Here is a 27,403-nt window from a genome sequence, read left to right as displayed (position 1 = left end):
TCACTCTCCCCCTTTCTGAAACCCCCACCCCTCCCCCCCAATATACTCCAGTCAGAATTCTCGCCGACTATTACGTAATAGTCGGCACAGCCACATCCCCATATTTTCTTTATATGTCCATGCTTCCCCCCCAGAAACGTCCACCGTGCACTAGTCTATGATAACCCCACCCCCCCATTTCTTATTGGTCCACAGCCCCGAGATCCGATGGAAAATTTTCAGAGCGACAGCCATGTTGTTTTCCCCGCTAAGCGACAAGATGCCCTTAGTACAGCCTGAATGTTAGGCTACATACACCAACACAGAATGCTTTTGCTCATACTCCACTAATTTATCTTAACCACAGCAGTCTATTAATGCCTCGTTTTTAATAACACAACGGATAGGAAGCTACCTGTGCTTTTTTTTAAACGGTGAAACTAAAATAATAGTTAAGTACGGGCCCTCAATGTATTCAATGTACCACCGTATTGAGGGCTCCCCTTTACCACATTAGGCCCCTCCCCTTTACCATGTAAGCTCCTCCCCTTTACCACGGTAGGCTCCTCCCCTTTACCACGTTAGGCTCCTCCCCTTACCCCATTAGGCTCCTCCCCTTTACCACATTAGGCCCCTCCCCGTTACAGCGTTAGACTCCTCCCCTTTACCGTGTTAGGCTCCTCCCCTTTACCACATTAGGCTCCTCCCCTTTACCACAATATGCTCCTCCCCTTTACCGCATTAGGCTCCTCCCATTTACCACAATAGGCTCCTCCCCTTTACCGTGTTAGGCTCCTCCCCTTTACATCATTAGACTCCTCCTCTTTACCCCGTTAGGCTCCTCCCCTTTAGCCCGTTAGGCTCCTCCCCCTTACCACATTAGGCTCCTCCCCTTTACATCATTAAGCTGGGAACACACCGCATTGGCCGCCTGCGGTGGTTGGCCGCGTGAATGCAGGAGGTTCGCCGCTTGGTCATATTGGGCCATGTTCACCGCAGTCGCCGCCGCGGCCAACCGCCGCCTCATCGTAGGCAGCGGTTGGCCGCGTGACAGCAGGAGGCTCGCCGCTTGATCATATTGGGCCATATATTCCTGACGCCGACGCCGAGATCAGACCCGTCACACTTACGGTGCAACAACAACAATAACATGGTCCAGCTGTGCCAAAAAATACAGATGTAGGTTCACTGTGTAACCAGCGGCAGTCTTGTCACAAATATCATTAAAACAGCCTGAACACGCACCCCGATCGCAAATACACACACATTAACAGCAATTCAGCAACATACTAAACACATTAACAACAGCAGTGTGTGCTCAGCAGCACAAATAAAGGCAGACATCAGCCTACCTGAAAGTGAAAGTGTGCCGGCTGACGGAGGACAACACCGGTGCTTCGCTGTACTATATGGAATTCCACACGGACACTGCCATCAACTTTGGGTTCATATTATCCTCAGGAGCAGCACACAGCTGGGTGAGTTTCACTATGCTAACCGGCGCTACCTTGGCTAAAGTACAACCAACAGCTAAACAGATGCAAAATAGCCTACACATATTTGCAGAATGTATTGGAAGCCCGATGTCCTCACTCCACACGCCCACCTCGTCTTGTAGACCACCGCCACCGGGCAATCTCAACGCTGATTGGCTGTGGAGGCGTGGCGCTCGGCGGCGCTGCAGAAAAAGATGAAAAATTTCATCTTTTTCTGCGGCGCCGTGCTCGCCGCACAAGCCTTCGATTCACGCTCCTTCGATGACACAATTTCTATGCGCCGCTAATGGCCGCGCTCCCGATTCACGCGCCTCTCATGAGGCGCAGCCACGCGCCGCGCAAGCCCCCGCCGCCGGCCGCTGGACGCCGATTATTGGGTGGACGCGCGGCCACGCGCTAGTACATTGACTTTGTATGTAATCTCGCCGCGCGGCCAGTGCGGTGTGTTCCCAGCTTTAGACTCCTCCTCTTTACCCAGTTAGGCTCCTCCCCTTTACCGCGTTAGGCTCCTCCCCTTTACATCATTAGACTCCTCCCCTTTACCCCGTTAGGCTCCTCCCCTTTACATCATTAGACTCCTCCCCTTTACCACGTTAGGCTCCTCCCCTTTACATCATTAGACTCCTCCCCTTTACCACATTAGGCTCCTCCCCTTTACCGTGTTAGACTCCTCCCCTTTACCACGTTAGGCTCCTCCCCTTTACATCATTTGACTCCTCCCCTTTACCATGTTAGGCTCCTCCCATTTACCATGTTAGACTCCTCCCCTTTGCCACGTTAGGCTCCTCCCCTTTACCTCATTAGGCTCCTCCCCTTTACATCATTAGGCTCCTCCCCTTTACCATGTTAGACTCCTCCCCTTTGCCCCGTTAGGCTCCTCCCCTTTACCGCATTAGGCTCCTCCCCTTCAATGTCAAATTACTTTTAAAATCAAACTTTTAACCTTACTTAGTCAACATGATTTCATAATCACCTTTTGAAGTGATGAAAGGCCATCATTTTGACATTATTCATGAGTTACAAATTTGGACATTTTATAACAAAGGCCTAGTTGTGATCATAGTTGTGATATATCATGTATATTTTCTTATCAATCCTTTAAAAAAAAGATTCCTGGCAGAAAGGGGCTTCCACACATGTCTGCCCGGCACTGCTGTTTTTATCCAAGTCAATACTTGAAACATGGAAGGTTTGCTTTTGACCCAGCAGAGTTATTGACCAGGTGTATGGAACGGGGTTTCCTCAGAGAATAGGAGGAATTTGTCAAACAAGCCTACATGTTCTGAAGCTTTGACCTGTCTGCAGAAGTTTTCCAAATCGCAAAGACGCATACTGTTTATTTTGACTATTTTACATAGGCCTACTACTGCTGATCATAAAATTATGAAGTTAACTCTGGCATCTTTACTGTGCTAAGAAAAGAAGTAACCAAATATGGGATCACTCACTCTCATCATCAACTGCTTATCTGGGGTCGGGTCGCTTGGGAGCAGCTCCAGAAGGGGACCCCAAATTAGGTTCCCAGGCCACATAAGCAGCTTTGACTGGGGGATCCAGAGGTCCCCCTTCCCAGATGGCCCAACCACCTCAACTGGATCTTTCAATGAAAAGGATCAGCGGCTCTTCTCCAAGTTCCTCACAAAAGACTGAGCTCTAAGGGAGCCACCCTCCTGAGAAAACCCATTTCCTCCGCTTGAGAACTACCGAAATACTTAAATACACTGCCCAGCCAAAAGAAAAGTCACACACCCATCTTTAGCTTTGATTAAGGCACATATTCACCATAGCACCTTTTGATAAGCTTTTTTTTGGCACATAAGGTTGCTGAACCTAGACCAGATCAACTGAAACAACCCCAGATCCTACTGTACACTGCCACACAGGCTTGTACAGTAGGCACTAGGCATGATGGGAGCATCACTTCATCCACCTCCTTACCCTGATGCACCCATCACTCTGGAACAGGGTCAACCTGGTCTCATCAGACCACACTACCTTTGTCCATTGCTCCAGAGTCCAGTCTGTATGCTCCATGGCAAAATGAAGCATTTTATCCTGATAAGCCCCACTGATAAGTGGTTTTCTTAAGGCTACACATCTGCATAGTCCATATCCCTTATGTTCTCTTTGCAATGTGTGTGTGGAAATGCTCTTTCACTATTTAAACATAGCCAGGAGTGCTGCTGTCAATATTTTACATTTTGATTCCACCAAATGTTTTAAGTGATCTCCAATCATGATCATTAAGGATTTTTTTTAAGGATCCCGACCACATTTCTTCCTCAAAGATGACGGTTCACCACTATCTATCCAGGTTTTAATAATGGCCGGGCAGTGTACTGTATACTGTATTACAGTGCTTCATTTTGTTGATTGGACAGTTCCAATAGATGGAAACATGTACTGAACAGACAGACCAATAAAAACAGAATACCAACTTTGGGAAATTTTTAGGAGAACAGACCTTTCAGTTGTTGCAGGATGGGAATTTGAGCAACAACAACAAAAAGAGCTTTCTAACATTCAAAGGGCTAAACCTGGGTTTGTTCATTTGTTAAGTCAACGCATATCATATTTGATAATTCATACGGAGAGAATGGAAAACAATCATTCTCCAGAATTGCTGAATCCACCTTAAACTCAGACAACAAGGAGGTAATATTTTTGGGTCAGTTGTGTTTTATTCAAATAAGTTCCAAAAGTCAAAAAACGTTTCCTTTACAGCTGATTTTCAATGTCAATATATTTTAAAAAAACTAAAAAACTAAAATACAGATGATCGTGCCAGAGATATAAACAGTCCAGAGAGCAGCCACAGAGTGAGTTAGTCATCCTTTGGCGCCCCCTTCAGGCTGGATCTCTGCTTCCTCTGCTCCGTCTGGCCCATGACCCGGTACAGTTTCTTGCGCGCCTCTTTCTGTCTCTGGAGCTTGGCTTGCTCCTGCTTGTCCTTCTCCTGCAGGAAGCCCTTGTGTTTGGCGTGCTGCACCGCGTGGCTCTTCTTCTTCTTGTGGTTGTGGACTGTGCTCAGAGCATGGATCAGGGCTGCCACCTTAACACAACAACAACAACAGTTAAATAGAGCTACATACAACCTACCTTTACTTTCAAGATAAAAGTGAAACTTTCTCAAGAATTTAGAAGCTTTAAATATTATGGGTGGGTGGTGGGGTTAGATGCTAATGATTTCATTTATTTCTCTATCTGTACACTGGAATGGTATTCATATAATGTATATTGACAATCACCTTATTAAACGTTTGAGGAAAAACACAGGGATTTTCCATAAAAATAATAATTTTAAATTTAAGTAAATCCCAATATGAAGAGGTGTTTTCTGTGTGGTATTACTGGGCTGATTTTGATTGACTGGGTAACATAACCTGGAAGCTATTCAACATATTTGATAAATATAAATGATATACACATTGCCAATCAAAATGAGTTTGCTACATTAGCCCAATTTAGTTGAATTTTTGGTAAACTAGACATATCTTTATGGACAATCCCTACCAGCTGGTCCATGGACCTATTTTTTTAAAGTGTTTATTTTTCAAACCTATCCTTTCAAAACGTAAAAAATAAATAGATCAAATGTGTTTCTTTGAGCAGAAGCCTTGTGATGGCTTGGCAGCTCATTGGTTCTGGACACTGGCTATGTATCTGATGGAGACAGTGTGAGGATGGGGTGTGAAGTAGCAGGTAATACGTCCATGGTACAGAGATGAGCGGACCCTGCAAACCCCCACGGCCTGTTTCATTGTGTTGGGGTAAAATAAAGGGCGATGCCCAAGCCAACATTACTGGTGGCGTGATGCAACATTAATCAGTAGTCTGTAATTTTATTTTAAAGTCACCAGAATGTGGGTAACAATGTATTTGCATCTAAAAAAAATTCTGGCGGAGAATCCCCAGAGCCCCACTTTTCCTTGGTCCATCAGTACAGTAACCCTCGCCCCCAATATTGCTTGTTGAGAAAGGCAAGAATATTGCAACTTTTCATTGCACATATCTTGGTCTTAGGTGAATGGGGAATGTATATTTCTTGTTTTCGTATGGAAAAGTATGATATTTTGAATAAGACAGGCAAGGTAACAAGTGACCTTTAATATTAAAGGCCACATATTATGCTAAATGCACTTTTTAAATGTGTTCTAACTAGGGCTGTCAAACGATTAAAATTTTTAATCAGATTAATCACAGGATTCCGTGGATTAATCACGATTAATTCTACCATTCGAAATAGGCCCAAAAAATTACCATTTTTTCTGTATATTGTTATATGAATTGAAAGATAAAGGACAGAAGGTGAATATATACATTTAAATGTAGTTTTTATTCATTGAAAATCCAAATGATGGTGTAATTACTGCAAATAAATTATAATCAACTAAAACAACCAACTTAAATTTGGCTGTCTCTATTCAGCAAATATAGCATAGGCTATAATGGCATGTATTGAGTGAATCCATGGTTTTGCATTCCTGAATACAACCTGATTGCAGTTTGTTCGTGTGTCTGTGTGTAGAAAAGGCCCCAAAGTTCATAAGTTAGTGTTTGATATTTTTACAGTGTGTTAAGATGTGTTTTATTCAGTGTGGATAACTGTCAGTTAGCTGCCGTGACGTCAGTCTGTTTAGTAAGTTTCCTTTCTCTTCTCCCTCGGTCGGATGTGTGAGCGTTGCCGCAGTAATCGATCATTCCACATGTGAAACGTGTTTATTTGAGTTTATGGGAATCACCCGTGAGTGAGTAAGTAGCCTACATGCAGTCCCGATCGCTGTTATAAATTAGGCTATAGTTTATGCATGTTATTAACGGCCACGATTCGCGGGTCGCAACAGCTGTTGTAACGTCTCCTCACGAGTCATGAGCGGAGTTTAAGCCTGTGTTTCTTTTCCTGCGATCTATGCTGCTGTGTCTGTGAGAGAAGGAAAATAAAGAGCGGATAAAACATACTCCTCCTCTCCTCGTCTCATGCTTATAGTCTGACGTGTTTGGCCATAAGTGCTGTTCTGGCCGACACCTCTGAAGTGAAACCTGTGATACAAGCAGATCAGCGCGGTACTGATACATCCACCAGTCTCCTCCGCTACAGTGTGTGTGTGTGTGTGTGTGTGTGTGTGTGTGTGTGTGTGTGTGTGTGTTTGTGTGTAGCCGACGTTGTTGTCACGTAGGCCTACACACACCTCTGAAAACTGCAGACGTTTGTTTCCTCCCGTGAACGGAGCAGAATGTTTCTCCTGTTGCTTCCGAGAGCAACTGCCAGCCGCGACACAGACGTGGCTGTTAGCAGCAGTTATAGGTCCGTGGTTAGTAGTTTAAAACATAGACTAGCGTGCTGCTATGTTTGGCTGTGCGCAGCTACTGATCCTGGGTCAGCCACAGCGGAAGAGTGACTGTAGTGTAGAGCGGGTGGGATGCACGGGGCGGATCATTCTGCACATGCGTTAAATGCGTTAAAAAAAATTAACGCATTAATTCCAGAAATTAATCACCTTGCGTTAACGCGTTCATTTTGACAGCCCTAGTTCTAACATATCCATGGGTCCACGGTGTGCCTAGAGACTGCCAAAATATAAAAAAAAATAACAATCTCTCCTTTTCTCACTCTCCCCCTTTCTGAAACCCCCACCCCTCCCCCCCAATATACTCCAGTCAGAATTCTCGCCGACTATTACGTAATAGTCGGCACAGCCACATCCCCATATTTTCTTTATATGTCCACGCTTCCCCCCCAGAAACGTCCACCGTGCACTAGTCTATGATAACCCCACCCCCCATTTCTTATTGGTCCACGGCCCCGAGATCCGATGGAAAATTTTCAGAGCGACAGCCATGTTGTTTTCCCCGCTAAGCGACAAGATGCCCTTAGTACAGCCTGAATGTTACATACACCAACACAGAATGCTTTTGCTCATACTCCACTAATTTATCTTAACCACAGCAGTCTATTAATGCCTCGTTTTTAATAACACAACGGATAGGAAGCTACCTGTGCTTTTTTTAAAACGGTGAAACTAAAATAATAGTTAAGTACGGGCCCTCAATGTATTCAATGTACCACCGTATTGAGGGCTCCCCTTTACCACATTAGGCCCCTCCCCTTTACCATGTAAGGCTCCTCCCATTTACAGCATTAGGCTCCTCCCCTTTACAGCATTAGGCTCCTCCCCTTTACCATGTAAGGCTCCTCCCATTTACAGCATTAGGCTCCTCCCCTTTACCACGCTAGGCTCCTCCCCTTTACCACGTTAGGCTCCTCCCCTTACCCCATTAGGCTCCTCCCCTTTACCACATTAGGCCCCTCCCCGTTGCAACGTTAGACTCCTCCCCTTTACCACATTAGGCTCCTCCCCTTTACCGCATTAGGCTCCTCCCATTTACCACAATAGGCTCCTCCCCTTTACCGCATTATGCTCCTCCCCTTTACCATGTAAGGCTCCTCCCATTTACAACATTAGGCTCCTCCCCTTTACATCATTAGGCTCCTCCTCTTCACCACGTTAGAGCTGCTACTCCTCCCACACCGTTTCACTTAGAAACGCAAAAATTTCACAGAACGTCCGTCCCTACCCCGAATGGTGTGCTATTATACAGTTTTTTGAATTTCCGCTAGGGGGCGCTGTTATTAAGCCCCGACTGAAGAAAGTTTGAGAGGCCACGCCCCGCACACCGTAAGTCCGATCGACTTGAAATTTCTCACACGTGTATTTTAGGGTGCTCTACAAAAAAGCCTCTGGGACCATAAAAATCCTTCAGGGAATATTTCCCGCTAATTAGCATAAACTGAAAAACAGGGTGTTATCCACAACTTTCTGGAATTTTACTGTATCAACACCAAATTTCTCGTGAAGCCCCGGGGGACTACAATAAACATACCCGTAAAAGATTAGTAGGACAACTTGAAAAACACGGCCGCCATTGACCAAAACATTTACGCAGGGGCGGGGCCTATCAACAAATTGGCCACAACTCCTTAACCATAGGCATACCCGTCGCTATGGGCGGGCCATAGGGGGCCGGGCCCGCCCCCAGAAATGCTCGTGCCCCCCCACTTGGGGCACAGATCTCTCAAAAAAAAAATTACTTTAATTTTTATTTTATACTATCATAGTAGCTAATTTTGTGTTGATAAATACTAATGTTGCATTCTTTATCATCAAAACATTTAAAATATAAATAAACAATGGTGTGATTGTGTTTGATTGATGGGAGTCTATCTACACTGCAACAGCCTATCACGGCCTTACTGAAAAGAAAGTAAGGCTGCGTAGGCCTACGTAATACGTCAATGCAGCCGCTCAACATGTTACCGCGCATTTTTGAAAGTGAAGCTGGATGAGTTTTCGCCGGCTTACTATTTCATTTCTAGTTCATCATAATCGATATTCGGTAGGCCTAATGGTTGAAAAGCCCACCAACAGTCTCCTCTGCCAAATCGGATCTCCAAACTGTTGTCACATAACAGACTACTACAAGCCGAAATTATGGACTTGTTCAGCGCGGTGACACTTCTGATTGCGTGAAGCCACAGTACTCTGCGCTCCTCCAGCCACGGCCATCGAGGCTGTGCCGGAGACTGACCCCGGACCGAACCCGGTCCAAGCAAGAGAAGACGCACAATTTACAAGAACCTCCGCGGATTTGCAGTTGAGGAAACAGTTGGTCCGTCACAAAGTGACATAGACGAAAAGACTGAGTTCAAGAGTATTTTACAGTGTTATTGAAGCTGTGCAAGGAGAGATGGATGCGCGTTTTGGAGAGCGTAGTAGCAAGCTCATTGGCGCACTGGCTGCTTTGAACCCGGAGGCCGAAAGATATGTTGATGAGGAGGTTGAGCTCGGAGAAACGCCGCCTCCCGCTGTACTGATAGAAGGGACTGGAGAGAGCACAGCCCTGCCTCCACTCAAAGTAGGCTACCGTTTGTGTGTGTGTGTGTGACTGCTTTAAAATGCAATGTTTGAGATATGCGTCTGGTGCTATTTACTATCTAGTCTGGTGTTAGGCTACATCTAATATGTTGAATAGTCAAGTGTTTTATGGATATTCATAACATTGCTTCTATGTAATGTAGGCCTATTGCTTTAAATTATGAGGACATGTTATAGGCTAGGCTACCGCTGTTGGTTAGTTTAACGTGATGATTACGTGCTGCGCGAATAGAGTATAGGACTATTAAAGATATACAGTGTACTGTAGGCTAATAATAATTGTGCCCCCCTATGCATTTCATATGCCCCCCTTAAGACTGAGGTCTGGCGACGGGTCTGACCATAGGTCCTATCATCAGAGGTGTGGACTCGAGTCACATGACTTGGACTCGAGTCAGACTCGAGTCATGAATTTGATGACTTGAGACTTGACTTGACAAAATGTAAAGAGACTTGCAACTTGACTTGGACTTTAACATCAATGACTCGTGACTTGACTTGGACTTGAGCCTTTTGACTTGACAAGACTTGCTACTTTCCCCCAAAAAGATTAAAAAGTAGGCTATATTTTTTAAGTAGGCCTACCGTATCTTTCATCATGTAGCCTAGTGTAGCGGAGGAAACTGGTGGCTGTACCGGTACCATGCTGACCTGGTTTCACTTCAGAAGTGTCGGCCAGAACACCACTTATGGCCAAAGGCATCAGACTATAAGCATGAGACTAGGAGAGGAGGAGTAGGGTTTATCCGCTCTTTATTTTCCTTCTTTCACAGGCACAGCAGCATAGATCGCGGGAAAAGAACAAAGGTTTAAACTCCGCTCGTGAGGAGACGTTAGAACAGCTGTTGCGACCGGCGAATCGCGGACATAAACATGCATAAACTATAACGTATAACAGCGATCGAGAATGCATGTCCTTACTCACACACGGGTGATTCACATTTAAACTCAAATAAACACGTTTCACATGTGGAATGATCGACTACTGCGGCAACATGTACGTTGCTCACAGATCTGACCGAGAGAGAGAAGAAAAGATAACTTTGCCTACTAAACAGACCCTCCGGCCGACTGACGTCACGGCCACTGACTGACAGCTATAATGTCGCACTGAACAAAACACATTTTAACATACTATAAGAAATACCAGCACTGTAACCTATACACTTTGGGGGCTTTTCTACATGTAGCCTATGTGTGATGTGTGTGTATGTGCTAAATATGAGTTAAATGTTAAAAATCACTGGTAAATAGTGCAATTGGGAAGTGCAATGTCTGTAAAAAAAAAATCCACAATTTCAATTGCACTTGTTTTAATAAATAAATATAGATTTTAAAAGCGTACATGGGTAAATATATTATTACTTTTTGGTTAAAGGACTCGAAATGACTCGAAGCTCAAACTTCAGGACTTGTGACTCGACTTGAGACTTGTCAGCATTGACTTGAGACTTGACTCGGACTTGCCTGTCTTGACTCGAGACTTGACTCGGGACTTGAGGGCAAAGACTTGAGACTTACTTGTGACTTGCTAAACAATGACTTGGTCCCACCTCTGCCTATCATCATCAAACTTGCTGGGTATGTGCAAAAGTCATGTGGTAGCATGTCCGTCGAAGCTTATCAAGATTAACCCATAGGGGGCGCCACAAATGTCACCTGACTCTGATTGACTTGAAATTGATTACACTTGTACAGCTCATGGTGCTCTACAATATATAAATATAGCCTCTCGGACAGTTTTTTTAATTTCCGCTAGGGGGCGCTGTTATTAAGCCCCGACTGAAGAAAGTTTGAGAGGCCACGCCCCGCACACCGGAGGTACGTAGAAGCTTTCGGGCCCAGCCGACGGGCGGGGCGCCGCCCACGCGGGGATTGGCGGCCTGCGCAGGGCGGCCCGTACTTTCAAAATCTCCGCGGGATTTTCTAGTTTTTATTGGTAGTTTTGCCTGACTGCTGTATAGCTATTAGCTTTGGGACAAGCAACCAGCTTTTGCTCATAACACGCTGTTTATATTCCCCACAGCAGTCTGAAAATGACTCGTTTTTAACATGACAAAGGATGGGAAGATATTCCTGTAGAAATCACACTTTGAAGCTACTGTTTTCACTGGTTTAAATCGTCTGAGTCTTATTTTTAGCGTTAGCGCCCATGTAGCTTCGGTTGTAGCACCAAGTTTTGCTCCTAATACACTAACTTAGCTTTCCCCTTGCAGTCTAATAATGCCTAGTTTTTAATAACACAACGGATAGGAAGCTACCTGTGTTTTTTTTTAAACGGTGAAACTAAAATAATAGTTTTTATTGGTAGTTTTGCCTGACTGGTGTATAGCTATTAGCTTTGGGACAAGCAACCAGCTTTTGCTCATAACACGCTGTTTATATTCCCCACAGCAGTCTGAAAATGACTCGTTTTTAACATGACAAAGGATGGGCAGATATTCCTGTAGAAATCACACTTTGAAGCTACTGTTTTCACTGGATTAAATCGTCTGAGTCTTATTTTTATCGTTAGCGCCCATGTAGCTTCGGTTGTAGCACCAAGTTTTGCTCCTAATACACTAACTTAGCTTTCCCCTTGCAGTCTAATAATGCCTCGTTTTTAATAACACAACCGATAGGAAGCTACCTGTGCTTTTTTTTAAACGGTGAAACTAAAATAATAGTTTTTATTGGTAGTTTTGCCTGACTGGTGTATAGCTATTAGCTTTGGGACAAGCAACCAGCTATGGCTTAGCTCCGGGTAAACACTGTGTTCGCAGTCACGCAGTGTCTCTCTAGTATTGCGAGAGCACGGCAGAGACGGTGGGAGAGCTCCATGGACATATAAAGAAAGCCCGGCAGAGAGGTGGGAGGGGCCAGCCAGATCGCACAAATATAGGTCATCCTGAGACCAGAGGACAATCAGGGTATAGAGGCTTGCTACAATAAATGATCTGAACGGGTTTTTCAGCAAACATCTAAAAAAATAAGTATTAGGGACTACTTAGACCATATAAAATTGACAGCAAAGTGCATAATATGTGAGCTTTAAAGTTGTGTAGACAGCAGATAAACTTTGAACTAAAACTCACGATCTCTTGTGGATCAACAAGGTTTAAAACTGTGGAACCAACTTTTTCCTGACTCTTTGTGTCGCAAAATCACCATTGTTATAAGAGTTTGAAGAAATTCAAATGAATATGACTTTGGTGAAAGCTCGGCCATAAACTCAGAGAATATTTAAAGTTGTGTAAACAGTGGACAAACTTTGAAATTTAAAGAAGAGAACTCATGAACTAAATTTAATGTGAACAAATTACATAAAACAAATAAGCTAAGTCTTATATTTATCTACATATATTAACCACATAAATGGGAGTGTAGGTACTTATTTTCCTTCCTTTCATTTTATTTTATCTTTTCTTTCTATATAGTAAACGTATAATCTTTTTATATTGGTTGAATAAAATTTCTTGAAAACTTTATAAATCCTGTGCCTGACTTTTTGTTTGAAATGGGAACAAGGACCTAATTAGGGTTTTTCTTTAAAGAGATCAAGGCGCTTCTGAGGTAAGCAATTCAAACCTACACTACGGCAACACCACTGATAATGAAGGATACACATCCCATAACACACTCCTTGAAATAGGAGGTAATTGCATTTATCTACTGGCCTAGCTCATCCAGGTGTATGAACTTAGTGAGGACTTAACGGTAGTCTTTTGAAGTCAGGGGTAATGTAAGGTATTCATCCACCAGAATAATTAAAACCTATTATCTAATCTCCTCCTTTCTAAAAACTTATCTAGGAAAAAGGTCTGAAATCTGGAAATAGAAGAGACATTGTATGTGTCATTAGGGGACAAAACAGGGGGAGATCTGGAGATAGGCAGGAGTCAAAGGGTCACATGCTTTAAATCAGAGCCTTTAAGGTAATAAAAGGTGTGAAGGTTTTTGGTGAAAAGTAAAACCTTTTGGGAATTGTGTGAATCGGCTTTGGTCCTTCTTTCCACGTTGAAGGATGATGGTCAATGAACACATAAACTTGATAGTGGAACAGGTTTATTTAAGGAACAAATAGACTTGGCGGGCTATATATACACGGAAACGTCCTGATATTAATTCAGGGGTGTTTAATCTGGTGAAGGGAATACCGGCATATTCATTACGCTCAACCATTAGTTTTAAGTTGTTTTTATAGATAAAATTGCTGACATCAAATATACTCCTAACTAGAGCTAGAACAGTCGCCGAAACGGCTTTTACACACACAATTTTGAGCAGTTAACACAATTTTTGCGGGATGCAAAATATAGTCAATGAAAGTTATCGGCAAAATCCCCAAAAATATTGATATAGGGGAGAACGGGGGAATGTATCTAAGCAATGGAACACATTTTTGGTCATGTGAGATATATGTTTTCAAGCCCCTCTCATTTCCCCTTGGCCATGAAAGAGAGGACCTCATGGTGATGCTCTAAGCATGTTTTTTTTTCACAAATTTCTTATTTGCATGTAAAAGTAAATTTTCTTGCTGTCAACTTAATTGATTGTTGTGCCAAAGCAAATTGATTCAGGTAGAAAAACTTATATCATACATGTTGATGAACTACCAACATATGAAACCATGTGATGATGATAACTCAAGATTAGCCTGATTTGCTGAGAGAGGTAGTTTTTTCTCAAATTGTGGCAGTGGGGTAAAGTGTGACAAATGCTGTGGGGTAAAGTGAGACAGTGTCTGTGCCCTCTTTTAATGAATCCATTATATTTGAGGTAGCAAGGAGACTAGTTTGAATAAGACAAAAGACAATGTGGGCTGAAGGTGGGGGTTGATGGTTGAAGGGGTGTCAGCAAGGGCATGGTTTGGCACGTATGTATGTGTATGGAGTCCCAGGCTGTTCTAGCTGGTTCTGATTGTTCTTTGCTCTGACCCCCAGACACTAGCTGGCTCTAAGGGTCCTGTGTTCTGACCCCCAGACTGTGTTTTAATCTAACTGGTTCTATCTGTCATTTGAATGTTAATTTTTGAATATGAATTATATGGTGTATTTGAGAGTTACTTTCAAGTGTTTAGAAAATGTTTTTCTTAATTGACCAAACCCTATGATTCTGTTACTAGTCTGACATTAGTTTTGGAATATTTGGTTTTCAATCTATCTGTCAGGGTTCTGTTACAACATGTGGTGTTATGGTAGTTTCAGAGTGGAAAAAGTAAGTGGATCAGTTTACCCCCTTGATTTCTCTGGTCTGTCACAGTTTACCCCACAGCTGGGGTAAACTGAGACACAAGACAACTTTTTTTTAAACAATCATATTTTCACTGCCCTTTGTCATGAATACATTCTGCTAATGCCCTTTTCTAGGAAACATCCTGAATTAATGGGAAATGTGTAAATTTGACTGATAAATCATTTTAGCTCCCTTAGAGGGGAGCAAATGTAAAAGAAGCGTCTCCCATCACACCATTCTCCCCTATTATTTTTTGTCAATATTACACACCCCTAATACACGTGTGACGTTAAAGTTAATAAAAGTCCAAAAGTCAACGGGTTTATTATAATTGTTGCGATAAAAATATCTATGTTTCTTAAATGCACCCAACTTGACTCTAGCACTCGTGGCGGGGGCTAACGTTAGCTCTGATGCTAGCCTACTACCAGTTAATGTTGAGGTCAACACAAACAGGGACCATCTTATAGCCTGAATGTGGATCTCAGTGCTCTAGCCCGGCATTTACACATGCACAGACCTAAACAAATGTCTGATCCCCAACACACATCGTTGGTCTCCAGCCCTGGCTTGAGATCAGAAATGCTTCTAAACAAAGCCTGCTCACCTTTCTCTCGTGGGGCTCTCTGATCACAGTGGGCCTCTGCAGATCTCTGGGAGTCTTTCCTTTAGCTTGTTGTTGTTTGGGTTTGCTCTTAAAGGGCAAGGCCTTCTGCAGCTCCTTAGGGATGTGGAGGGGGTTGAAGCGTCTGGGGGCTCGCACTGTCGGCTGGAAGGGAAAGGAGGGCAGGATGGAGGGAACAGTGTGTGAAGTGCAGTTCAACAGATGCTTCAAGACAAGTCAGAGAGAAGTTTAACTGAAGTCCTGTCTGGGTCAGGGCTAGTCTGGCACAGACCCAACGACAGCTCGTAGTGCGGTCTGGCAGCACGCTGTATTATTTCTGAGATTGGGGAAAAAATGGGCTGGCTTGTTTTTATTTCTTTAAACCAAATCACAATCGTCTAGGGCGGTGCTAAACCTGGGAAGCAGCAACTCCTTTCAAAATAGTGCAATTTTACCGCTAAACACAAACTATTTATTTTATATAAAGTCTATGAGCTAGATACTATTGGCGCTGCAGCAATACACACAGACACTCACACACTTTGATGTCTGTCAGCAGCCCTATGATTGGCTATTTCAGCTTTATCCATGCAGTGAGGCAGACTAGGTGAGGTGTACCTTGTACAGAGAGTCCGTGTTGGGCTTGTTGCGGACACCCAGGTCATGTTTGATCTGGCCCAGTGTCCTCATGCCGGCCCAGCTGTCCTTCTGTCCCTTGGGCAGCAGCAGGGAGGTGACCGGGTTGTAGAGCTGGGGAATGGACACCTGATACCAGGAGCGCAGGAACACAATATCTAACACAAACACAACAAAACACAATTGGAAAATAGCTTTAACCTCATGTAATCTGCATGGTAAAGTCTGCATTAGAACAACACACTCACCACTCATTAGCAGACGGTCCTCGAACGTGGCTCTGTAAGCTCCTGCTGGTGTGGACAGGGCCTTCTTGATCTGACCTCTGACCCCTGACACTGTTCGGACAGACGCTCCTTCAAACTTAGCCACCTCCAGCACCGTGTTGAACATGCCCTGTCAACACAGAGTGACACGTCAATCAAAACACTCTACACAGCTGCTCATTTAGCATACGACTAGAGTGTGCTCTGTGTGTGTGTGTATAATAAAACCATCTCAAGCTGAAACCTTACTCCTAAAGCAGAAAGACAGACCTTAATGAAGCTGGTGTTCTTAAAGATCTTGTAGGGGTAACCGATGAGTTTGAGCTTCTTCACTACAGACACAGACTTGTCAAGGTCCAGGATGACTCCTGTCGCTGCAATTCGGAAATTAGCCTGCAGAGCAAAAACAGGAATACCAGGTTTACTAAATAAAGCGCTCGCCCAGGTAGAGCTGGTTAATGTGGCCTGCTGCCCCCGCCACCCCACCCAGGATAATAGCAGGAGCATGAGTGACTAACACACCAAGGCCTTTAAGGCAAAATTCCATACTAATATATAATACATTGTTTCTTTAGACTTGAGGTCACACAAGTGTTGATTTTGAATAACAACAAATACTATTGACCATTTGCAAACTGGTAATGTTCTCACTTCATTCAGTTTACTCTGCTTGACACAATGTGAAAATTGATATTAAAACTAGGGCTGCAAAATATATTGGAAAATGTATCAACATTTGAGGTAGACTTGAGGGGCGCATGAAGATGCAACAATGTAATCCCATATTGCGACTATTGAAACAACTGTTAACTGCTGTATGTATGGTGAACAACTTGAACAAGGACTTACTTGAGTTCCTGCTACTGTCTGCACAGCCAGGAAGCCAGTGCCCTGTGGTGTGACCGGACCTTCAGGGAGAGAACATGACAGCTCATGGTTACAGACGTCACACCACTAATGAACATTCCTTTGTTTGAAATAGAAAATGACTTCTACTGACTTTACAGCCAATGCTAACGTCTCACAGATGGTTTGATACAGCAATACATGACAGTCCATGAACTCTTGTCATGATTTTTAGCCTGCGTCTGATCATTAAATGCATGTAAACTAGTGAGGCTACCAAATGAAAATTCTTCGTCTGAAACCCAAACTGAAAAGAACGGTTATTGCAGAGAGTTCAAGAACAATGCAGGAATAATTGCATGTAAAAGAGTCCATGGCTTGGACCTGATGGGTTGGACAACTGAAGCAGTCCCAACACAGAGGAAGGACATTTAGGGCCGGTTTCACAGACAAGGCTTAAGCCTAGTCCGAGACTAAAATGCCAGTTGAGCTGGATTAATTCAAAGCCACTTCCACAGACTGAGTTTAAAATAGTCCTAGATTAAAGCTATTCTGGATTAAACAAAGCCAATTGCAAGACGGACGAGTAGAGCTACTCTAGTTCTAAATTTGAGTTTAAATTAATCCTCCAAGGAGGCAGGTTTAACTTCATTTTAGTGGTGTTTTTGAGAGAGCATGGACTATTTGGAATATCTGAATGAAGACCAACTCCCACTGCAGAGGCCAGCCAGAAGAGTACTTGTGGATAGGTCTTATTAACATTTATTTGATGAACTTACATTTCAAGACCGCTTTCAATATGGAAAATGCACTGGAAATAACAACTTTTCTTGAGCTTATTAGATGGATGCATTTAAATTGAAGATGTATTCAGCATAATAAAATGAGTGTCTAAAACAATTCTGTTTTCAAATGTGGTTGTTGTGATTTAAAATACTGACACAAATGAATAACAAAATGACAAAACACAACATGAACACCTTTTATTTTCTACTTATATCTTCACTGTGATTAGTAATCACAATTGTCTCAGTACTGTATCTTGTTTGAATCATAGCTCTCTCTTCCAACTTCATGTCATACAGTTTACGCTCTCTGGACTTTCTTTCCACCTCTGTCCCCAGAACCCGTACTGAGTTTGGGAAGAGGGCTTTCATGTACTCTGCTCCCACCGCCTGGAACACTATTAAAAAAACACTCAAATTGCAGGAACTCATCACTAAGAATGATTTTTAAAACTTTTCTCATTGCCTCAAAATTGTTCTTCTTCTTCGCCTTCTGGAATGTATTTGTCTCTGTTTTCTCATGTCTGTGCTTTCTTCTTATGTTTGTCTTATATTTCATTCATTCTAACTGCTGCCATTTTCTGCCAGGCCTTGCTCGGAAAAGAGGTCATTTGACCTCAAGGAATTTTGCCTGGTAAAATAAAGGTTAAATAATGTCCAATTCCACCTGTAGAATTTTCATTTTCATGTCATACTTCCTCCAGATATTGCATTTTCTGTTCATGGAATTCTCGGGCTAACTTTCATGCAACGTAATTTTTTGTCCTTTGTTGAAAGGTTGTGGCAAGCTCTTCTTGGCAAGGCGAGATTCAGAGTCTATCAGTGCAGATATCATTAAATATAATGTCAAAATTATAAATGAGAAAGATGTGAAATACCGATACTAATGAAGATAACCTGAAGTTGGTGTATTGTTCTCTTAGTAACATTTTCATTAATTGAATTTGTTGCAAATTGCGGCCCAACTATTTATTTGCTCAGTCCCAGCAGTATGGCTTTTAGATTCAATAACCGGATGGTTTCAAACTATTTATTTAAGAGATTTTTTTCAAATTCATTAAAGTTTATTGACGGGATTATTTTAGCCTCTGCCATTGTTTTTTCTCACAAGCAATGGTGTTTCTGCTCCACTCCGGGTTTTTATGATCACCGTTGGAACAGCAGCACGTGTTCATGGGCAGGTGTTTACAATCAGGCTTACTTACCTTACTCCAGGACTTCATAGTCTCAGACAAACTAAGCCAAACTTAAGCCATATCCATGACAGTGACTTAAACGTCCCAGTTTAACTAGTCCACATTAAGGCCTACTCCTGGCTTAATCTAGGCCCTGTCTGTGAAACCGGCCCATACTCTTTGATACACAGCTGATCTGTCTAAGGCCCCGTTTCCACTTTGCATTAACATCTATTTTTTGTCATCGGATCACAGCTGTACAGCTCTAACTACAGGTGGAAACACTCTCAGGACGCATTGAGATCGGATCACAAAAACCACATTCGGAGGTGGTTTACGTCTCTTGTGTCCGATGTGTCCGCATTCAAATAGTAGTGTAGACAGCTATGTGACTTTTGTCCACATTAGGGACCACCTACTCAACTGCCGCCCCTGCCTGAGCAGAAATACGTTGAAAATGCATCACTGGCAGCACCATGGCTACAACTAAAGGTTTTAGTGTGAGCACAATTAAAAGTATTGCAAATGACAAGCTTTCTGTCCTCTGTTTTCATTTCACCGCGTATATCTGATAACACGGAAGTCGCTGCTTTTGACTGGTGCCCTGCAGGCCTGCAGCTAACTTCCTGTTCTTATCTGCTTCAAAATAATGGTCAACTCGCGTTTGGCTAGTAACAGGCTTTTAACCCATTGATGACTATGGCAATCTAGGATGCATGGAGGGTTCTCTGAAAAAATACTACGAATTGTCAAGTCTACCAAAACCTTAATATCTAAGCCTGTGTAGCACATAGAAACATGAAATAAAATACATTTAAAAAGGTAAGGTTCACAGGTTTTATTTAAACATGCTCCCTTAGCGCTTACAAACCAACACATTTTTCTAAAAATCGTCAAAATTAGATGGGGGAGGGGCGCCTTTAGCTCAGTAGGTAAGGCGTCCCCCTCCCGGGCCGGGCCCAGCAGCAGACCCGGGTTCGATTCCCGCCCGCGGTCGGTCTCTGCATGTCACTCCCCTCTCTGCCCCATTTCACCTCTGTCTCTCTGCACTATCAATAAAGCATAAAAATGCCCAAAAAATATCTTAAAAAAAATAAATAAAAAAAATTAGATGGGGGAGAAAAAAATGGATAGTAGTGACTGAGTGTGCAGTGGAGAAATAAAGATAGACAGATATAGGAAGGAGGAGATAGCTTTATTTAATAATTTAGTTCATTATCACTGGCACCATAAATCCGACTTCCCAGTACAACTCGAATGCAGACTGACTCTCCTTGGAGCAGCAAAATATGGCCTAATTTCATAAATATTGTTAATAAATAGATGCAATGTGTTTTGTGATTTTTGTCAGTAGACCTAGATTCTGCGCTCTGAACGCCACTTACTGTTCTGTAATACACTATCACCGACACAGCCAGCTTATTTTTTTATTTTATTTATTTATTTTTATTTAATTCTTTTGATTGACGTGATTTTCGGCAAACCACACAACATTTGGGTGGTCACGTGGTCTTAAAAAATCAACAAAACCCATCTCATGTGTATTTGAACCAATGACAATTAGATAAAGCAACAATGCTGCGCTACGCAGCAGCCGGCAGGAGATACAATGTAGCGTTGCGCAGCAGCCGTCATCAATGGGTTAATGTGAAGGCGTACAGGATATGTTCTGTTTGCACAAGCAGTAACTTCACTGCGTTAATTTAGAAAGCTGCGTGCCAGTGGTTGTGACGAGAGTTTGTTTATCAGAGGCAGACGTTAGAATAGCATCCCGGCGAGCACACATCTTTCACCAGTCAAAGTGGCGTAATAACTTACTCGCCCAAGACTATTTACCCGCATTTGGCGAATGTAGAGCCCTCTAAGCAGTGTTGTGCATTGCTCCTCTGTGTCTAAATGAGACAGTATCTCGTCAACCTGTCGGACAAGTGTGAGTGGCTTTGTAATTATATTCGCACGTAATAGGCCTACATTTTAATGGCAAATGCGATTAAAACTGTGGCACTGTACAGCCCTGAATGTCAACTTTTTGGAACCCCACGGGTTAAAAACAGCAATGCAAACGGAAATGATGTACGTGTTGATTTACATACAGAGCGGGTAAATGGAATCAGATCGCAAGTGGACAAAGACGTCACATGTGGACAGATAGGTGTGAACACACGGACTGAGAGCTGGCCACATGTGATCAGACTACCAAAATCACATCATAATCCCAGGTGGAAACAGGGCCTAATTTGGTGCAGTGAGGTAGGAGCCAACTGAGGGAACAGACCAAGCTAGGATTCAGACAGGTAGGGTGTATTTAAACAAACTGTATTGATTATCTAATAACTTTTGATCGTTGAATAGCTAAATCATCCCGCCTTCGGCTCTAGAAAAGTTAACAAACGTGCCGCTGGGATGCTAACCGAATCTTTTCTACCTAGCCTTGAACTTCTTTTCAGGGTCTGTGCAATAAATCCTCTTAGATCCAAGATTTAAGTCCATATTTATTCCAATATGGTAAACACTCTACCCACTACGCCACAGAGCGCCCCAATTTCGATAGTTTCTTGTCGTAAGCTTTGATTTTAATATTACATTTCCCATGATGCTCTGGAATAATTTTTCGACCAATCAGAGGTTTGATCTGGTCAGTCCCTCCCTAACACTCACACTTCCATCACTGTGAAGCGGGTCAAGGTGTCATTACCCAAAGAATGGTAGTTTTTTTGTAGCTATTTTCAGCAGAATAATTTCAGTTGCCAAACATTCATGGCATCCCAACATCATGGCACAATGAGTGAGGCTGAATATTGGCCAGAATGTTGACAAAATAACTTAAAGCTGGGGTGGAGGATTTGGGGAGAAAATGGCAGTTGGGATAGAGATTTGAATCCAAATACCTCAACCGCTCCACTTGTTCTCTTTGGTCCCTCCCCTATGGTCCCTCCCTGACACGCTCTACACCAACAACGTCGTGCCAAAGTGAATGGACAGTCCCAACAGCCAATATGAACATTGAATCGGAGCCTCGCTCTGATTGGTCAAAGTGTACAGCTCATGTTAACTTTGACCAATCAGAAATCATATACCCCAGCTTTAATGTAGGGGTGGGGGGGGCATCTGCTTATTACATGCATGTTAACAGTCATTCAGTAAAAAGAGAATACCACAACAACATACAATCTATGTCATTGATATAGTGTGCTTACCCCAGATGGATGCTCCACAGTGCATGTGCTGCGGTGTGTATTTCAGCAGGCGGTTTCTCCCGTTGTGATCCTCGATGTGGTAGAGGGGCATGGTCTGGAAGCGCCTCCAGCCTAGAGACAGGATGAGGGGGTCCCGGGTCTTCAGGATGCGTTTGTACCAGCGGTGTTTCTTCAGTCGCAACTGACAAATACAAAGATTTAGATTAGAATGACTCTGGTAAGCAAAGAGCCAACTTCAAATATGCCTCTGTCAGCTTGATGAGACCTGGGATAAGCAATGCTGATTAACACCAGATTAAAACACGAGACGCCACATACACACACACACACACACTCTAACACACACACTGACTCCACATACCTGCAGGTAGCCTACGTTGCCCTCTCCAGAGCCCAGGCCGCCGAGGATGATGGGATACTGGGGATCAAAGTTGCTGACAAACTCAAAGGGTAGAGAGGAGATTTCTATCCTGACATACATCCCTGGTCTGAAACCTTCATACTGGACTCTGGTCTCATCGTCAGCATCCTCAAACTCTGCCTTGTTCAGCTGAGACACAAAGCAGACAGGAGTCAACTCATTGGTTCACTTTTGGGACAACAGCTCCAGATAAAACAGGATAACACACATCCATTTGAAAGGTTGTGTAGTGTGTGCATGGGTGTGGAGTAGACTTTCTTTCAACATGTTCATTTAACCTTTATTTATACTGGAGAGATCAATTGAGGGGTGACCCTCAGTTACAATGAAGTTGTGTCAAACAAGAGCAAAGCGAAAACAATACATACACAATATACAATGCAAATACAGTGGAGGAAATAAGTATTTGATCCCTCACTGATTTTGTAAGTTTGCCCACTTACAATAAAATGAAAAGTCTATCATTTTAATGCTAGGTTTATTTTAACAGTGATAGACAGAATATCAAAAAGAAAATCCTGAAAATCCCATTAAAGATAAGATAGAAATTATTTTGCATTTCATTGAGTGAAATAAGTATTTGATCCCCTATCAAAACATTGCTTAGTACTTGGTGGACAAACCCTTGTTGGCAAGTACAGAGGTCAGACGTGTCTTGATGACCAGGTTTGCACACATCTCAGGAGGATATTTGGACCACTCCTCTTTGCAGATCCTCTCCTAATCTTTAAGGTTTCAAAGCTGTCGCTTGAGCTTCTGTTCCCTCCACAGATCTATTGGATTAAGGTCTGGAGACTGGCTAGCCCACTCCATGACCTTAATGTGCTTCTTCTTGAGCCACTCCTTTGTTGCCTTTGCTGTATTTTTAGGGTCATTGACGTGCTGGAAGACCCATCCACGAACCATTTTTACGGACCTGGCTGAGAGACAGAGGTTGTCACCTAGTATTTCATGGTACATGGCCCCATCCATAGTTCCCTCGAGAAGTCCACCTGTCCCCTTAGAAGAGAAACACCCCCAAAGCATAATGCTTCAACCTCCATGCTTGACTGTGGGGATGGTGTTCTTGGGGTCATAGTCAGAACTCCTCTTCCTCCAAGCATGGCGAGTCATTATGATACCAAATAACTTTATTTTGTTTTAATCTGACCACATCACCTTCTCCTAAGCATTCTCTGAGTCGTTCAGGTGTTCATTGGCAAACTTCAGACAGGCCTGTACATGTGCCTTCTTGAGGAGATTGATGGTCATTTTGTGCTTCTTTCATTTTCAAATAATCACACCAACAGCTGTCTCCTTCTCACCCAGCTTCTCGCCAATAGTCTTGTAGTCTATTCCGGCCTTGTGCAGGTCTACAATCTTGTCCCTGATGTCCTTTGACAGCTCTTTGGTCTTGCCCATGATGGAGATGTTGGAATTTGATTTATTGACAGGTGTCTTTTATAAAGGTAACAAGTTGAGACAGGTGTGTTTTATACAGGAAACTAGTTGAGATTAGGAATACTTTTTTAAAGCACGAGGATTAATCTGTGGGAGCCCGAATTCTTTATGGTTGGTAGGGGATCAAATACTTATTATTTTAATGTGATTTTCTGGATTTTCTTTTTGGTATTCTGTCTATCACTGTTAAAATAAACCTAGCTTTAAAATTATAGACCGCTCATTTCTTTGTAAGTGGGCAAACTTACAAAATCTGTGAGGGATCAAATACTTATTTCCTCCACTGTATATCAAATACACAACAAGCTGATTAAGAGACAAACAATTTAAACATTTAGACAGCGATGTAGAAGGGCTGCAATTAAAATGAAATGGGTGGAAGTACAATTAATTAAAACAGTTAGATTTAGAGTTCGGCAGATTTAAGATAATATGTCTGAATTTGTTAAAGGATATGAAGGTATTCATTTTAAATTGTTTCTGTAAGTTGTTCCAGGAGTCAGGGGCACTGAAGCTGAAAGCTGTCTTTAACCCATTGATGACTATGGCAAAATAGTATGAATTGTCAAGTCTACCAAAACCTTAATATCTAAGCCTGTGTAGCACATAGAAACATGAAATAAAATGCATTTAAAAGTTAAGCTCCCTTAGCGCTTACAAACCAACACATTTTTCTAAAAATCGTCAAAATTAGATGGGGGAGAAAAAAAAAAAAAAATAATATAAAATATTTAAAAATAATGTGCCTATTGAGGTTATAATCCTGCTTCCTTTTAGCATGGATAGTAGTGACTGAGTGTGCAGTGGAGGGATAAAGATAGACAGATATAGGAAGGAGGAGATAGCTTTATTTTATAATTTAGTTCAGTTATCACTGGCACCATAAATCCGACTTCCCAGTACAACTGGAACGCAGACTGACTCCGGCTGTCGGGAGCCGATCAGCTGGTCCAAACGGCTGTCTATCACGGAGATGAAAACGAAACTGAAACTTAACTATCGCCTGGCTGGGCTGAATTTGAGTTGGAGCAGCAAAATAAAGCCTGAATTAATAAATATTGTTAATAAATAGATGCAATGTGTTGTGTGATTTTCGCCAGTAGCCTATACTGCCGTGCAAAGGCAAAAGACCGTAACTTCATTTTTTTCAAAAATGAGTTTTTGTCATTTTTGGAACACTGTCCATCAGTTTTATCATGTGAACAAATATCTTGAGTCAATTCTGTTGTTTTCATATCAAAATAAGATGCTGTTTTTGCCGTAACTTCCAAAAGCAGAGGGAAAGCCAAGGCAGAAGACCGTAACATCAGTTATACCAGTGGGCGCGGGGTTATGGCAGGGGGGCCGCGGATGAATATGTGAAAAAAAAAAAAAAAATCAAAAAAAAAAAAAAATTTTTTTTTGAGTTTGTGTTTTTTTATTAAGATCACGGCATAGCTGGACAAGAGTTCTTCTGCTTCGTTTCTCTTAAGGAATTTAAATGCATTCATTATATTACAGAGAAATAGGTCTTGTTAAAGAAAAAGACCGACAAGCCCAACCCAGAGGACCCTGCACAATTTTTTTAATTTTAAATTAATATTTTTATGGAAAATCCATGTGTCCTTCTTCAATAGCTTCTAATTCATCAGACCCAGTGTCTCCAAATTATTTGTTCACACAAAATTCCTCATATTTAGCCTCTTAATTTTCCTCTCAAAATGCACCAGATTCATGCATTTCACTTTAAAAAGGTGAAAAAAAATCTCCCGGGGGGGCATACCCCCGGACCCCGCTAGGAGGGTCTGGTTCTCCATTGGCTACTATTTTCCTCCAGCAGGACATTGGAGGCACTAGCGAAAAAACACTGGATGTGTGAATGACATTTAACTAGTCAATAATTTGGGCAAGTCTGTCTGTCTATCTTTCTCACTCCGCTGCACACTCAGTCACTACTATCCATGCTTAAAGGAAGCAGGATTAAAACACTGGATTTAGATGTTAAAATGTATTGAAAATGTGCTTAAAAATGCACAAAAATGTTTAGAATGTTTCAAAAATATGTTTAAATTTGTAAAATAATTAAAAGATCTTTCAAAACACAGGGAATTAGAAAAAAAAATGGGGGGAGGGGGGCTCCGCTGAAATTTGTTCTCTGAGGGGGGGCTCACTCTCTCACACTTTGAAAACCCCTGAGTTATACGGTCCTTTGGCTTTGTTTTTGCGTCGCTATGGAACGTTCGGATTAAGTTACGGCTGAGTTACGGCGCTCTGCCTTTGTTTTACTTCTTTATATGTCCATGGTTTTACAAAGCACCACAGTGGAGTTACTGTTTACAGCGCTGGAGTTACGGTGATTTGCCTGTGTATTGCATGTAATTGAAGCACTTCTGCGCTTCCACATTAAAAGCATTTCACTGCCATCACATTAGCATTTCATTGGACAAACGTGAGTTGGCTTTTATTTTGAAGTAACAGGAAGGTGGGCAGCACCTTCACAGAGCCCACTGAGCTCGGCAGCGCTCCAGGAGCAACTAGCAAGACTGCTGTCTCCACACAGCTATCGATAAATGCCAAATTATAAAACACGCATTTAAAAATGCGCCGGGCTCACTGTCAATAACAATGTGGGACAACGTCTCAAAAGTAATTGAAATGCGTGACTGCCCCGCACAAAGCGGGACATCTGGTCACCCTACTTCTGTCACACACATTAACTTCAATAAAGTAAGTAATAAGCTGCCTGCCATTGACAGTCCAGTCCACTCACTGACTGAAAACAACGCGAGCGAGATGGCGATGCCTCAAGACACACCTCCCTGGCTCGGAGAAAACATAGCCTGAACGATAAACCAATCCAGCAGATCCTAGATCGCATCTTACCTTTTCTTGAAATCTGGTCAAAATCAATGGCAAAAAAATATCCACCGAGGAGAAAAATCCATTGTCTAAATCCATAAAGAGTTATCAGTATTATTAGTCCATTCGCTGGCTTGTATATTTTCCGGTGCGGTGCCATAAAGTGATCAGCTGTCATAAAGTGATTTTGGTCTCACAGCACTTGCTGAATACCATTTTTAAACATCTATAGCCTAGTCTAAAAGTATGTCTTCATACAAGAACGCAAATTTGCTCGTGCTATCTCTGGATTTTCAGGGTATGAAGTGGGGCCTAACCAAACACCAATGTGTTTGTGAAAGTGTGTATTACAAAATGTTTTTTCATAATTATAAAGAGTAGCCTATTAGAATAGTTGTGGGAAGAATTAAGTCCCTGAAATCCGGACTCACTCTCTCTCTCTCTAATAAAAATATACATACATTTTCTATTCCATCAAAAACGCAGTGTTTTTTCACTGACTCTAGAAAACTTGCACATAATGGCATCAAACAACCATATTCCTATACGTTTATCAGAAAATTATAAATGGC

At 42.4% G+C, this 27,403-nt stretch overlaps 1 protein-coding gene across 2 annotated transcripts in view; it reads right to left on the bottom strand.

The window, feature by feature from the left end:
- Nucleotides 1–4,142: 4,142 nt before the first annotated feature.
- The window catches only part of bms1 (BMS1 ribosome biogenesis factor), a 60,672-nt gene continuing 37,411 nt past the window's right edge, over nucleotides 4,143–27,403 (bottom strand). For both annotated transcript variants that reach the window (XM_080048728.1, XM_080048729.1), the window contains exons 16-23: nucleotides 22,494–22,682; nucleotides 22,133–22,313; nucleotides 16,979–17,037; nucleotides 16,400–16,522; nucleotides 16,112–16,259; nucleotides 15,846–16,021; nucleotides 15,231–15,392; nucleotides 4,143–4,527 (exon numbers count right to left, since the gene is read on the bottom strand). In XM_080048728.1, coding sequence (XP_079904854.1) covers nucleotides 4,300–4,527; nucleotides 15,231–15,392; nucleotides 15,846–16,021; nucleotides 16,112–16,259; nucleotides 16,400–16,522; nucleotides 16,979–17,037; nucleotides 22,133–22,313; nucleotides 22,494–22,682 — 1,266 coding nt within the window. In that variant the 3' untranslated portion in view covers nucleotides 4,143–4,299. The remainder of the gene's footprint in view (nucleotides 4,528–15,230; nucleotides 15,393–15,845; nucleotides 16,022–16,111; nucleotides 16,260–16,399; nucleotides 16,523–16,978; nucleotides 17,038–22,132; nucleotides 22,314–22,493; nucleotides 22,683–27,403) is intronic.

The sequence above is a fragment of the Ammodytes marinus genome (genome assembly GCF_949987685.1).
Source record: "Ammodytes marinus genome assembly, chromosome: 20".
Classification (NCBI taxonomy): Eukaryota; Metazoa; Chordata; class Actinopteri; order Uranoscopiformes; family Ammodytidae; genus Ammodytes; species Ammodytes marinus.
Note: the sequence above shows the minus strand (reverse complement) of the source record. Positions and strands in the feature narration are given on the sequence as shown.